This window comes from Arctopsyche grandis, chromosome 5 (genome assembly GCF_051622035.1).
Source record: "Arctopsyche grandis isolate Sample6627 chromosome 5, ASM5162203v2, whole genome shotgun sequence".
NCBI lineage: Eukaryota > Metazoa > Arthropoda > Insecta > Trichoptera > Hydropsychidae > Arctopsyche > Arctopsyche grandis.
The window spans coordinates 32,526,421-32,542,832 of record NC_135359.1 but is presented as its reverse complement, the minus strand read 5'-3'; the positions used below and the strand labels follow the sequence as shown (position 1 = coordinate 32,542,832).

The window sequence follows — 16,412 nt, the reverse complement described above, 5'->3', positions numbered from 1 at the left end:
GCCAATTTAAAGTTAGATAAATTGGTAAACCATAACAGGGGACGGTCGATCTGGATGCAATAACCATCTAGATAAAGCCAGCAGCGGTAAAGCGAATAGATTTTTTGTTTCTGGCTGGGATTTGAACCCACGACTTCCCCAATGGTGAATAATTGCTTAAATAGTGAACTACGCTGTCAAAGAAGTATATTTTTATTAGAACCATAAATCAACCCTAAAAGAACCCGGTATTTTGCAATGTTTTTTATGGAAAACAAATCGCGCGCATTTTGGGTTGAGGTACAATTTTTTTTATATTAAATAATACTGTAGCGTGGACGCGTAGAGAGGTTTCCGACATTGTAGTATCTGTATTAGTACGCACGTCGCTATGGAGCGATCTGTAATGGCGAATGTACATGGTCGATTGAAATAAAACAACATAAGTTTCTCCTACATTTTTTCAAATATGGAAATCACTGTCAAATAAAATAATAAAATAGCACCGTAAACACTTCAGGGGTGAGTATTGACCTGGATTGCAATAGCATATACTGGATTGCAATAGCATATAACATATATATAATATGAACATCTTCATCAACATCTTCCTATTTCAATCCCATGTTGTGCTCTTTGTACCTATCTATGTATACATAATCAAAAACTTTCCACCTAATCCTACAATTCGAATAATTACATAGCTACTTTTAGAACAACTGTACTTGAGTGAAATTCAACATGCTTAATTTTCCTCTTCGCCGAACTTACGCACACACACACACACACACACACACAGTACATACATTAATAGAAGCGGCAAACTTTCCCGCGAAAAGTGAAACATAATAATTAAAATTAATTATCGCGAATTGGCCAAGTTTTCGTTGGTAACGACCAATTTGGGCTAACGCGGCGTTTAAAAATCACCTCGGGAGCTTTCGAAGCTGTGCAAGCAAACAATCGCGCGTGTGTGCTTCGGACACGACAAAGCTTTCAACCCTGATGAAGATTAACGTTTATGTAAATAGTCGACGTTTAACCCCCGAACGACGGAGTCGGAGAGAACCGCCTGCTTTTGACACGTGCTTCCTTCCTACACCCCAACAGATAGACCCAAAGCTCTCGTTCCTCCGAGAAGCTTTCAATCTATCGCCCTTTCTTATGGTAATTATAACTTTCGATGGCTTAATATTGTGCTCTGCAGTTTGTTGTCGAAAGGTACACGTCTAATTATTATAGATGTTTAGAATATGTAGTTAGTTCACTTCTATAAAATAAGCAAACTATACATAAATAGTCCTGGATTTTGCGTTTGTATTATATTTATTTTACATATATACCATGAAGGTTTTACAGGTAAACCCCAATGCGACTTCCTGGACAATTACAAATAATGCAGAATTTTTTTTTACTACACAAGTAAATGAATTACGAGACACTTAAAACTCTTAATTAAGGAGACATCTATGAATTGTACATACATTTTATTGTACATTAATCATACTCAAATAGTGGTGATATAGTAGGTAGGACGGTTTTTAACCTATTTGATGGAAGAACCGTTTCAAGAATGAAATCAAATACATTTTCAAACTCTGATAGGTAACGATCGACCTGGAGCAGAAATATCTGACTAGCAGAACTACAGATATACCCAGAAAAAATATTTTCAATGGAGGTCAGCTCATGGGACCGAGCTATGCTGATGGTAAATATTATTATATTATTATTTTACATAAAAATATAAAAAGAAGGCCTAACAGGTAAACTGTAATGCGGCTTTATAGCCAATTACAAATATTGCAGCATTTTTTATTTCATAAATCACTGAATTTAGAAATTAACTTCTAATTAATTAATGAATTAATCCATAGAGACATACATATATGGATTTAGACTTGTACATAATTTTTACATATTGTACATAAATCAAATTAAGATATTGGTGACATAGTGGGTAGGATGGTTTTACCTATTTGATGGAGGAACCGTTTCAACAATGAAATCGAATACATTTTCAAACTCTGATAGGAAACGGGAGTCACAAATAGCCAAGTCTGACCAGCAGCATTAAAGATTAGCACGGAATCAAACCCGGTAACCTCTCGATATTTAACATAAACGAAACAACTGAGTCATACTGCTGATTATGGAATACATAAGTATAAAACCTTTGAAGAAGATTTTACTTAATATGTATTATAATAATCTAGAAGAGTTGAAGTTAAGTAAAAATATAATATGTAATTTAAATTTGAATCTATCATTGAGTATGAAGAGCACTTTTTACACTACGCAGATGCTTTCAAATGAATAAAACCCACAATTATACGTACTTTCTTCGATTCTACTTATGGATACGATGATACATCGATAAAACAGTACAAAGTGCATTCTCCCAAAGAGGAAACTATAATACGAATACTTTCAAGTGCAACGAAAGGGTCATCTGTTAATCATCATAGATATAACGTCCGATAGACGCACTCGAATCTCATAGAAATAATTATACTTTTATTACTGGATCGTAAAAGGCAAGTTTCCACTTGAAATTTACGACGAATGCATTGCCACTAAATAAATACATAAAATGAATCGAAGATATGTACAAGCATATTTATGTACATTGCAAATGCGATATATTATCATAGTTAGTATTCTGACGAGAGATTTTGATTAGTGAGAAAAGTCGTGACGATTCGAACATGCCTGGATAATTGAGGAAGTTTGAACGGAGACGTCGTCAGCTGATCCTGAAGTGGAAGTCTGAGGTCTCAAGCATCTTGGGATCATCTCTGGACCGCTCTTCAGATTGTGGCACAATTATTATTAATATTATTATCACTGGCACACACTGTTTTTATTAACATCGTTAACTTGTCGAAATGTAAACACTATTTTATCAGTATAAAAAAAACATCAAATCAAACGACAATAATATAACCATTTCAAACCATCAAACTGTCGTTATACCTCAATTAATTTACTTTAGAAATAGATAAACCCCTAGATACATATTGATTGACTATCATAAGGAATGCGAACCTCTAAATAGTGAAAAAAAATGAATCGCATAGATACATATATGAATTCATAATATGAATGACCCAAAGGAATATAGTGAAAAAAAAAGAATCTGTAGGCAATTTTCTTAGTAAAAATATTTATATTTATTTTTAATTCATTTGGTATTTACATATGTATGTATGTAGTCACGTTACAAGTCATATAATAGAATTTCATGGTAGCACTACGTCTATGCATATTATATGTATGAATGTATATGTAAATAATAGCGAAAAAAGCTACATGAAAAATTGTTGTCTTTGAATCGCTGTAATTTGATATTTTTACGTTATCTGCTATTATTAATTTTTTTATGATTATGTATAAATATATTTTTATCTGTGTAAATACATATGTACATATATATTTATTTTTCTTTTACTATTTTTCTTTTTATAAGACATTCCCTTCTCTGTTTTTTAATAATTTGAAATTATTATTATCCGCTATTTTATAGCTTATTATTTTTTATGATTATGTTAAATATGTTGTTCGTGTATATATATGTTTTTTTTGTCATATCTAATTTCTATACTTATTATTTTGTTTCTTTTCTGTTATATTTTTGACTATTGTGGCGCATTAGGAATTCCTGTAATGGTACAAGGATGCAAACTTTAAATAAATAATTATGCGGTTTCAAATTAGAAATCTCAAAAAGTAAAATGAGGAATAGTAACTGATGTTTTCCTATATTAGCTTTTTCAATTAAAATGAAGATATAAATAGCACGTGATATAAAAATCAATTATAATTTAGAAACTCACAATCTTATCCGCTTTCGCCTCACATAAAACGCTTTTAAATGGATTGATACGACTCGGAGGAGAGCATGAGATAAAATTCATCTCAAAAATGGATAAAATACACTTCTACGATATATCGCATTGAACAGACCCACAAAAGACACACCTATGTATCGCGTATATGTAGTTTGGAACGAGCTGAGACAAACTATCATGGCGACCGCTAGACCGATACTAAAGACTCATTGGATCCCGTGAAAGGTGTTCCTCGAAAGAAATAATAATGATTGTGATGCAACTATGGTATGTACATATGTATCCAAGTACACGAGTAAATAATATATGTATGTAAGTAAGTAACAATGGATGCAAGTGGTCGGCCCACGTGCGCGCGAGGGCGTCAAACGAGCGACTGGATCAAAATCTGGACTCATGTTTAATGGATTGGACTGAAAGTGTGGGACGCGAAATTATAATATAATGTGATTCGATTTCGCGCGACGAGTACGCCCCTGCTCGTGAATAGAATAGGATGCACTTGTCACGACGAGAAAAAATTCAAATCGAATTAAACAATAGCGGCACGTGTCCTGGGTATGTAAAATGTCTCACTTCTGAGTCTTCCATCACTTATATAATGTTTTAGCATCAAGTTCCACTTTACTACATATATTAGTCAAAATATTTCTCGATCACAATATGTCTATTAATTAAAATCATGCCTGATACAAGTTGATAGTTCCTGTTTTGAGAAAAAGTTTTATGTATGTAAGGAATGTATTGTAAAAATGCACACTGTAGGAGGATCGCTGTATTGATTTTAGACTCATCAAAAAATTACCTCATAGAAATTGAAGTTTATAAAAAGTATAAGACGAACTTTGTCTAATTAGAATCTTAATTCCCCAAATGAATCGCCATTCAAATATAATAACAAATATCGTCCGTAGCAATTCTCAGAAAATTACTCCCGTGGTTCGGTTGCATTACAAATCGAACACCATCTAAACGGGTCATGATTTGTTACAAAACTATTAATTTGAGCCGTTCAATTATTCATCAAAAGTGTGGGAGTGAGTCTTAAACATTACCCAATATTTAGTAAGAGTGCCGTACGTTTTGTCCACATTAGCCCATGACTTCGGAAAACGATTCGATAATTCAAAAACTCTAAGAGCTGTAATATATTTATGTTAAATAATAAACTGTTAAATGGCGGTTGTTTTTCAAAAGTTTCATTTTAAAATTAATCCTCTTTGAAAGTCAAAAATAAACAAATTTTGTATATCTAGGTATACATCATCATCATCATCTTCATGATCATCTACAGCCATTCGCCATCCACTGCTGGATGAAGGCCTCTCCAACACGCTTCCACTCGTCTCTGTTTTGCGCAACTCTCACCCATATTCCTGATTTCGTCCACCCATCATCCTTCCTTTTACCCCTTTTCTTTCTCTTGGGTACCATTCTAGCACTTCTTTTGTCCACCTTTCGTCCATTATTGAAGCCACGTGGCCCGCCCATTGCCATTTCAATCTCTTCGCTCCTGTCTTTCCTCGTTATGCCAAGCATACTACGTTCCATACTTCTTTGAGTGCATTGGACTTTTTGAAGCAACTTGGCGTTTAATGTCGAAGTTTCACATCCACACGACATTACTGGCAAAAGACATTGATCGAAGATCTTTTTCTTCAGACAAAGTGGCATTTTTGATTTAAAAACTGCATTCATTCGTCCAAATGCACTCTATTATAATTTCATGTCTCTTTATTTTATCTCCTTTAGGTATACATATACGTATGTATTTATGGTTTTTTTAAGACACGTGTCTGTATGTACATACATATGAGTATATCGTTAACCAGAATTATGAAACTCCTTTTATTATTATGTTAAAATTTTACCAAATTAAAAATATTCATTTAAAAAATAGCCCTCGCTTTAATACATATGCATCTACATACATAATATCCTACAGAATATTCGTCTTGAAAAAAAAAGAGAAATGTTACAATGCCAAGAAAAACAATCATCATACAAATGAGAATCATAGATTCATTTAAATATTTGAATATTGTTCAATACGACCAATAACAATAGGCCACTCCCATGCAAAACATTTTGTTCTCACACGACATAAATTCTATACAGAGATTCTATTCCGCAGTTGACTTGAGATGATTTAGCAAATGATTCAACATCATTAACACCGACAATTCGACGAATAGTAAATTCGCAATTGAATCACTTCAAAACAGCGGAAACGACACTGAAAATACGCGGAAGCTAAAAATTAAATACACACATAGATGCAATATTATCACCATTAAAAACCATTTTGTCAGCATGTAATTTATTGGCAGGTAGAGTAAATTGCCAGTTCGCGTGTCGATAAATCAAGTCGACACTTTTTCGATTGTTTCACATCCACCAGAAAGATCACAAATCATTCTCGTTATGAAGTTTCTAGCATGAAAAGTGCATTTGGAATTGATGATGGGGGTGTGTCGAAGGTTGGAGGGTCATCATATGGCTCGACGATCCTCAATTACGCTAATTACCAAGACATTTCTGTATCGAGATGCATCTAAAAATACACTGTCGCAAATTAATTGACACTCGACACTGTGAAATTGAAGGTTTTCGAATTCTCGACTCGTTCCTTGGAGACATTTAAAGAAATCGAAGAATTCAACATTTGAAAAGATCACATTATACAATTTAAAATAAAATAAAATAAACGTTCATTACAACGATATAACATAGCTTTGATAACAAACTAATTTAAAATGTTTATGAAATAATAAATTTTTTTAATAATTAAGCCGATCACTATACTACATACATACATATGTATGTACATATTATATACATTGAAGATTCCAACTTAAATTACAAATTCCCTTATAAAGTTCAACTCGAGTATCAAACTTGTTAACATTAATTTGCATAGATAGTCTTTGCGAGCAGAACTCACAGTACTTACAAAAGATTCGACTATAAGTAGTCCTTCGGAATTTACTCGCATTAGTATCATATTATGCAAACGAAGAGAATATCAACCTTGACATCGATACTGAATATTCATATATTTACAACTGAAATCATTTCGAATCAACATGATACCGTCTACGTACTTTTGCAACGTGACGAAATTTCAACTGCAAAAATGGTTTTCCGTTACCGAAAATGGTCACAGTCAAAACGACAGTACATACCTACATATACCTACAATATATTCGAATTCGAACACTCCAAGTTTGGACATGTCCGAAAAGCTATTGTGATCAAAAGCCGCTCGGGCGAGTATATTATATACAGGAGTGGATATATGTATATATGTACAATATATATCATATATAGGGTCAACTAACCTAACTGTCGAGTTTTAAAGCAGGGCAGTTGAACCTTTTTTCGACCCGTGTCCACGTCACATGAACGCGCGCCCGAGTGACAGAAAAGCCGCAAACCGTTGCAAATCACACGGGTTACATTAGATTTATTATAATACGGCTTAGCAGTAATAAATGTGTACATGCGATTCATTTTCAAAAGGGTTCATGTCACATTAGTACTTATATAATTTTAAAATAAAACCCATATGTATAGTTAAAGAAGTCGAATGTACTAAATCTTGATAAAGTTTGCAACTTATTGTCGGAATATAAGAAAAATTAAAAGAAATTGTTAAGAAATTTCCGATAACCCAGTCTATCACCGATTGTGGCATACTCGGTATGTACATATGTGTGTTTGATATAATAAAGTGACAGTTTGATATAATAAAGTGACAGTTTGATATAATAAATTTTCCTGTCGATACGAACCTAGATTAACACAGAAGCAACTAGGTAAGAATTTTGATTAAAATTAAGCTTTTTTTGTGATTTGAAGTGGGATAGATACAAATTTATATGCCTAGAGTAGACTTACATATATTATGGACTGTATGTAGATGGATCTATAGGTCATTTTTTAATACTAATCTTATCTTGATAATCGATGGCGTTACTGTAACGTGCAATAAGGAAATGTTTACTTCTAGCATTTGAAGTTTTCAAGATAAAATGGCGAATCTATAGAAAGACAATGCAGAGATTTTACCTAAGAGGAAATAAACATAAATAAAAAAATGTTATACGAACGAAGTGTTTGAATGCTACCCGAGTGTTTGTAAATAAAAACAAGAAAGTCGTTATTGAATACTATTCAAACGAAAAGCTTGAATATTATCCAAGAAGCTATAGACAAAAAGGGGGATTAAAAACCAAGAAAGCTAAGAACGTTACCCAATAGGCAAATGTTTTATAGAAAATGTAGAATATAACAAATTATATAAAGAAAGTTTTTCAGTACTTTAAAAATCAAAGTTACGATTTTTCCAATAAAATTTTCAAATAAATAAATTCTAAGAATTTTAACATAGCTTAAAATGTTCACAAAGTAATGCAACCCGTGAAAAGGCAAGTTCAAAAACGAGTATACTCGTCAATTCAATACTAGAAGATCTTATATTAAATAAACATTTAGATATGACGAGAAAATTAAGACGATGAAAGGTTGATGATGATGATGATGACGATGTTATATCACGCCATTACATAGTTACATAATTACACCATTTATTCTTATAACAAAAAAAATGAGGCGAAGTTCCTTTTCTCTTTGACTTGAAAGTTCATACAGATGAAAACGATCGATTGGAGAGTAAATAAAGCAAAAAGTTACGATAAATACATAGAAGGCAAAAAGTGTATTTGAACGTCCATTAACGTCATACCTGTCACCTGTCAAATTTAAAAATGTCAACGTCAGATATCCCAAACGGAACTGTTCGGACTTTGCGATTCAAATTTGACACATCCATAAAAAAGTTGAATTCGATTTAATGCAAAATATTAACATTTCGCAAAGATTCACCCAAATATTAACCATTAAAGCGTCCATTTTTACGACAAAACGCCCAATATTAACTCTATCCGAATTCGACCATAAATAACACACTATAATGACCATTACCACGATGAACGCGCAATTAAAATTTATACATTCGCCCATTCCAAATTTAATTTTAGTGACATTTATGCGAGAAACCCAAATAGTCCCGATATTGGGAAAATTTATTGCGAAACACAAAAACACATACATTTCAAAGCCTGGCCACAACGATTGACGACAGTGTATTGGAATATCGTCCATTGTTTCCGGAAATGGTCAAGCGAAACTAAAACGGTACCTAAAATTAGGTCGAATGACCTTTCCATTTAGGGAGAACTGAAGCGTTGTTCCGGAACACCTGATGTACTGATGTGTTGCACATAGAGATGAGTGCATGTGCATTGTGCAAGTGCAATACGCGCACATAGTAAAAGGCGATGACCTTATGAGGATTGGCTGGTCGCCAAATCGAGGAGATTATGTAGACAAAAACAGGTGACACGTATTTATATTTATATCCGCTAAATGCATATAGTACCTGTTTATTATAGGAACGATGATGATGAGAATCGTGAGAAATGTTTCAAAGAAAATATTATTATTAAGAAGAACTGAATTCTAAATCCGTTTTATATACTCAATCATACTTATATGATGTACATAAACATTTGAATATCAAAATCAACTTTCTTCACTATATAAAACTCAAATCAAAGATTACGATTAGTTCGAGTTTGTATTGATAGTACAGCAAAAACGAACATAAACATCGGAATTGTACACAGATGAGCAACAACGGCTTTCGCGAATTTCAGAGATGACTCTCGGCGAAACACTGACAAGTTTGGGAATGAAGCCAATGAAAATTTCACCATAACAACACGTCATGCCACCCGCAAACTCGAAACAGCACAAGTATGGCGATTGTCGACTAAAACCCTATAACCCAACCCACAGGACATCGGAGATCGACAACACCTGGCGCCCACTTTAAAAGGAAACATCGCGAAAAGTAATCGAACCTCAATAAGGAAAGCGAAACTGCTCTTGAAGCGAATGCACATAATGTAATATATAGGATACGTTCTATTTTGTGTGTGTTCGATGGAAGAGTCACAGACAGCAAAACCGAAATAAACCGGGGTTAATGGACAACACGTGCTTCCTTACCCTCCCTACCTATTTATTTACTACCTTGATAATGTCATAGCGCAGAAATTACTAATATTTATTGCCAAGGTGTAGAGTATTGTGGTAAATTTCAGAGTTAATATGATGTCATATACTATGTGCCATATACATAGTATGTGCATGTACTACTTACTGTAGCATGGGTAAGTGAACGAAGGAGAGCTTTGGGAAATTATGTAAATTTAATTTATGTGGTATAAAAGATGATGATGCACAATTGAACTCGAGAGTATGTATGTATTTATACGAGTTGAAGCAAAGATCAAATAAAAGTGAATCGAAAATTGTTAAAAATACACTGAGACGTGGTTATATTTATAAAAAGTAAAACTTCTGGTAATTTTTAACGGATATTCATTATTTATTTATTTATTTTAGAATACTAGAAAAGGTGGTAAAGCCAATGAATAAATACAAAGAAGATAATAAAAATAAATACAAATAAAAAAGAAAACCGAAATATTAACCAGTCAAAATAGACGAAAATACAATACAAAAGATAAACTTAACTTTAAAAAGGAAGAACTACAAAAACCCATTTATTTTTAGGAAATCATCAAGTTTATTTTTAAAAAGGTTAAGTTACCAATTGATTGAATAGACTATACCAAATTTTGGCCACTCTATTTAAAAAAAAAGGATTCTCTAATTATTTTGAAGTAAATATATTTTTGGAGTCTGGGAGCATGACTCTCAGATGAGTGTTATTGTTAAACGTAAGGAGGTTTATCATAGAAAAATTGTAATGTTAATTATAATTATTGTATTTCACCTCTCATTCGTCTCGTCTCTAAAGTGAAAAGATTAATTCTTGTCAATCTGATATCACATGAAAGTGATTTATGTAAGTTCGGAAGGCATTTTTGTAATTTTTCGTTGAACCATTTTTAAACATGCAACGCCTTTTATTAAAATAAGGGTTAAAAATGGAATACGTAAATTCAAGTTTTGGTCGAATATAGGTTTTATGAATTTTGGCCAAAAGCTTGGCATTGACAGTTAAAACCACGTTTAATAACATTTAATAACAAAAAATAATAATAATTTTTAATGATAGAATTTATATGAGTTGACATTTCAAATCGCATGTAGTAATAATTCCAAGTTCAGACTGAGCTTCGAAAGGTTGATCATTATTTAAGATAAGTAAAAAACTATAAAAATAGTGAATAATTTGACTAAAATCAAGATTATTTTTATTTATCAATGATTAAAAATTTAATTAGAAATAGAGCTAAAAGTACATGGTATATTAAACGGAATTCACCAATTACATTGTACTATTAAAATTGAAATGGCAATGGTCGGGTCACGTAACGAGTATGGACGAAAGAAACGCTCGAATGGTATCCAAGATAACGTAAAAGGGGGCAAGGAAGGCCACATGAGATATTAGTGGATGAAATCAGAAAAAGAAAGAGTGGAAGAAAGATATATGAGAGTTGCTCAAAACAGAGACGAACAGAAGCGTGTTGGAAAGGCCTTCATCCAGTAGCTGATGGCGAATGTCTATGAATGATGATTATTAAAAGTTAAATTATAATAAAATAAAGTGGTAGGAAAGTGTTGAATTACTTTTGATGGACAAACTACAAATTGATAAAGAAAGATAACCTTAAAAGTGCCAAAAAATATGAAATTGATTTAAAGGATCACTTTAGGTCATTTTACAATTTTGACCGAAAAATACATGTAAATATATGTACATATGTGTTAAAAAATTAAAGATCATTTACTAAACCGTTAGAGGTAGATAAATTAAACGAAACTAAAACAAGTTCTGAGTTTTAGATAATTTTAATCAAAATGATCTTTCTTAAAATTCCATACATTTCATTGTCAGATATGAAACTAAGAAGAAATAAAAAAAATCATCAGCTTTATTTAAAAGTACGAATTATAATTAACACTTTCCGGTTAGTATTGAAGAATCAACATAAAAGATTTATGAAAGCCTTTTTAATAGTATACTAATTTTGTATGTCGTAAAACGTCTATATAAATCTTAAAAACAGTATATGTACGTTATCATCTAAGTAAATAATAAATCGAAAATAATTTCAATATTAAATTATGGTTCAATATTAAAATTGTCACTGAATGAATACACACCGTTTATACTATTCACACAAATTCAAAACAATAACTATAATACATTATTATATTATAAAGACGCGAAATTGCAAGTGGCGAAATTTCGCACGATCGCCACAAGTGGCGAGTGTTCGCACTTCGCTCACCAAAACAAGACTGGACAAGACCGACTGTAAATAAACAAGCGAAAGGGAACAAGAGAGCGAGAGAGAGTAGCAGAAACAGACATTACAAACTATGTATCTATATTTATAAAATATATATGTACGTACGTATGTATTTTTATACTCTTTTGAGAGCTTGGTCTCTAGTGGAATCGAAAATCTGGAATAATGAATGAGTCAACCGACGCATCAAAATAGGCCGTCCCGAATGGTGCAAGAGATGCACTCATTATGCACTTTTCGCGAACGTAACAGTCTCGCTAATTTCAAACCAGACTTCCAGTCCAATTGTGAATTTTAATGAGGGAACTAATTATTGGGCGGGTTAAAAATAACTAAAATGATCAGTTAAAAATTGAGAGTAATGATCAGTAATTTATTAAATAAGTGATCAGTTAAATAATATAAATGATCGGTAGATATTCATTTTTCGATCGGTAAATAACAATTTTTCGATCAGTAATTATAAGCCAGCAGCATAGCTCTGTCGTTAAGCTTCTGCTTAACATCGAGAGGCGTCGGGTTCGATCCCATGAGCTGACCTCGATTAAAAATAATTTTTCTGAGTACATCTGTAGTGTTGCTGGTCAGACTCCAGGTCGATCGTTTCCTATCAGAGTTTGCCAATTTGTCTGATTTCATTGTTGAAGCGGTTCCCGATTAAAATTGGCTAAAATCCTTCCTACCTACATACTATGTCACCACTATTTGAGTATGATTAATATACAATAAAATTTATGTACAATTCATAGATGCCTCGTTAATTAGCGAGTTTTCCAGTGTCTCGTAATTCAGCGACTTGTATAATAAAAAATGCTGCATTGTTTGTAATTGGCCAGGAAGGCGCATTGGGGTTACCTGTAAGGCCTTCCTTGTATATGTACATACATACATATGTATATGTAAAAAATAAAATAGTATAAATGATAAGTGAAACCAAATAAAATAATTTTTGACAGTTGGATGATAGCGCGTCGCCCATCTTAGATCTTAGCAGGCAACACTTATTTATTTAAGGGTCAGAAATAACTAAAACCGGTCAAACTAAAACCGTAAAAAAATGCCAAAATAGTCAAAACCATCCAAACGGTCTTCAAACCATCCTGTATACGTAAAATAATCGAGCAAGATTGATTTGCGAGTCGACGCGCATCGGCACCCATCTAATTGAAAGGCTTTTCATCAAAGTTTCCACGGAAACCCGAAAGCCTGTGAAAACTTTACGTTTCAAACCGACAAATGCTGTCAACTCAAAACTCGATTATTCTACAGAAAAACTTCACCTACCCTAAAAACAAACATTCTAACTTTCACTAATTAATGAGTTCCACACAGTTCGGGAATCGAACATTCTGTAAGTGGCTATTTTTTAAGTTATCTAATAACATATACATACATAGTACACTTAATTATTTAATCTACGGATAATAAAGCAGCGGGGTTTTCTTTTATCTTATTTTTATTAGTCCTTACAACTTATTGAACGTCCCTTGCCCTCTGTGTCGAGATAAGGGTTGGAACCGTAAGTACCCACTCTAGGAGCTATCTGTATTAGATCTGACAGTTAATTTCATCCGATCTGTGGGGGGTGTAGATAGACATAGCAGTTTCGTTATGCTCATCCGTCGAACGTTATTACTCTCATCTATGGGCAAATATAGTTCGCATATCTGAGACATTCACTCAATACAATCTATACTTCATTTATTATATCCTCACAAGTTCACAAAACAATCAGTTTTTTTAGCGTTCTTTAAATAAAATTTCTTAATTATGTGGTCGAAGTATTTTACGAGCAGGATGCTAGATAAAACATAGATAAAGTAATGAATTGCCAAATTTGTAGTCACGTCGATTTCAGTTTCTGTCACAGATCTCAAAGCTAGGAAGAGGTAGAAAAAGCTATTTCGTCGAATTATTATCGCTAAAAAGCGCTTAAAGCTTGAAGGCCGTAATATTTTCAATTTTTAAAAATTGTAAATAGGTTTTTGAGTTCTTTTTCCTATTATGCTGTACATTAACATTAAAATAATATACATAATACCACGAATGCATTATTACTAACAAAAAAATAGAATAAAATTGTGAAATATAAAATTATCAGTAGATAAATAGTTTGTTATAGCTTAAAATAGATGTAACATAGTTAAAATATATATAATAGTTAAAATAGATGTAACATGTATTTTATAAAGCCCGCTTAAAGGTCAAAGAATTCAACCTCAGAGACCCTTTCTCCGAGAGATATAAGACGTATTGTGAACATAATTTGGTAATAATAAAAAACATTTAAAAATCAATAATTTATATAGGTTCAATGACATAATTTTCTATTTTCATAAACTTTTTGCGATTCTTACAAGATTCAATAATTAAAAATAAATCAATATATGAGCATACTTTAGTCAGTAAGCCTTAATAGTACAGTGGATTCCAACATTTTTTTTAACGTCTTGATTGGATTACTACGATTTATGTATGTATTTACATATTATAATATGATAGGTATTAAGGAAGGTAAATAAAGGGGCATAAAAATGAAGACGTCAACCCTGCGTGATTAATTCGTGTAAACAACAATTGCGATAAAATAAATATAAAGTGTAGGTACATATTCGGGGATGGAAACAAACGTCCGTTTATTAGAAGGGTTTATTTGCCCCTCCCCCCACCCTCACGAGATCACATGACAAACAAATATTTGTTTTGGGGAAAACTACTACAATACCGCCCTTTGTTTTAACTGCAAAAATAAACCAAAGCTGTAATATACCGGCCGGTGGAGAATGTAATTTTAAGAAAGTTTCCGAAAACCACCCCACAGCAGGGGAAAACAAACAATTTATAAAAATGCATGAAAAAGTTTATATAGAATTTTTTTTTATAAAAAGTAAAATAAAAGAAGCGATCGGTGAATATTGAATATTTTACCGCTTATTTTGACGGATAAATGTTTACAGGGATGTGCTTTTCTATACCACTGTCCAATTTCACACTTAATAATTCCATAAACGGGTTCAATCGTCTAAACTTAATATGCGTATAACATTTTCCGGCAAAGTGAACAAATAAGAGGGGAGATGACTTTCAACGAACATAGATATTCACACCAACAAAGTTGCAAAAAATATTCAAAAAGTGGTTGTGTATTTTTATAAAACGCTTATTAAAATTGCCGACTAAAGGTAAAAGGAATCCTATGCAATTTTAATAACACATACCTGAACAATTCAAAATTTAATAAAATCTTGAAAGGCGACGGGATAAATTCAATTGAATTGTTGACTCACCTGAAACAAGAAAAAAACAATTAAAGTTATTTAAAGTCCTCGGAAATACATATTTATTTATTATTTATAATAATAATAACAATAAGTACATATGTCGGTAAATATAGAAAAAAATAACAAAGAATATCAAGAATTTTATAAAATAATGAGAAATGGAAACCAATTTATCACACCAAATTTTAAAACAACACAAATGCAAAACCATTATATTTTCCAAGCCATAAATAACTATAATAATCTCCCTTCTGAATTGCGCTGTATTGTTAACCAAACAGAACAAGTAAAAAAATTAAACACTTTTTCAAAAAAAACTTGCACTGAAAAATTTTAATGTAATTTTTATATAAAAAATATTATAATAGATTTTAAGAATTTATAATAGAATCGTAGCTCCCTTATCAGGCACAAGAGCTACTCTTATCTGATAAGGAATACATGTCCAACTTTGTAATAAACATTATATCCTGTAAATATATGTATATGAATAAATAAATAAAAAAAAAATAAAAAATACCGAACATCGGAAAATATATCATATTATAATTAGTATATGAAATAAAATTAAAATTTATCAATCATTTTATAGTAAAAATGACTGATAAATTGAATAAGCATAGTTTTATGTATCATAAACAGATTTTTGAGATCAGAAGACCAATTTAAGACTAAGATCATTCTGATGTCAGTTCCTCGAATCTGTCAGTGACAGTTTAGTACTACATACATGCATGCGCTTTCTCTTAAAAACAATCGTTAATTTCAATAACGCAATACTAAAAATATTTTAAATCTGAAATTAATTGCTGGGTAAATATGTTGGAGAAAATTTAAACTGATCAAAGCAGTCAGAAACTGTAGAAATAGATCGATTTTCAAATTTGGGTTTATTGACACAATACTAAAACTAATATTTGGGCCTGGTTTGGATAGCATTTTTT

At 32.0% G+C, this 16,412-nt stretch overlaps 1 protein-coding gene across 1 annotated transcript in view; it reads right to left on the bottom strand.

The window, feature by feature from the left end:
- The window catches only part of sick (sickie), a 148,330-nt gene extending 136,152 nt beyond the window's left edge, over positions 1 to 12,178 (bottom strand). The window contains exons 1-2 of the mRNA XM_077431128.1: positions 12,039 to 12,178; positions 2,692 to 2,876 (exon numbers count right to left, since the gene is read on the bottom strand). Coding sequence (XP_077287254.1) covers positions 2,692 to 2,775 — 84 coding nt within the window. The 5' untranslated portion in view covers positions 2,776 to 2,876; positions 12,039 to 12,178. The remainder of the gene's footprint in view (positions 1 to 2,691; positions 2,877 to 12,038) is intronic.
- Positions 12,179 to 16,412: the final 4,234 nt, after the last annotated feature.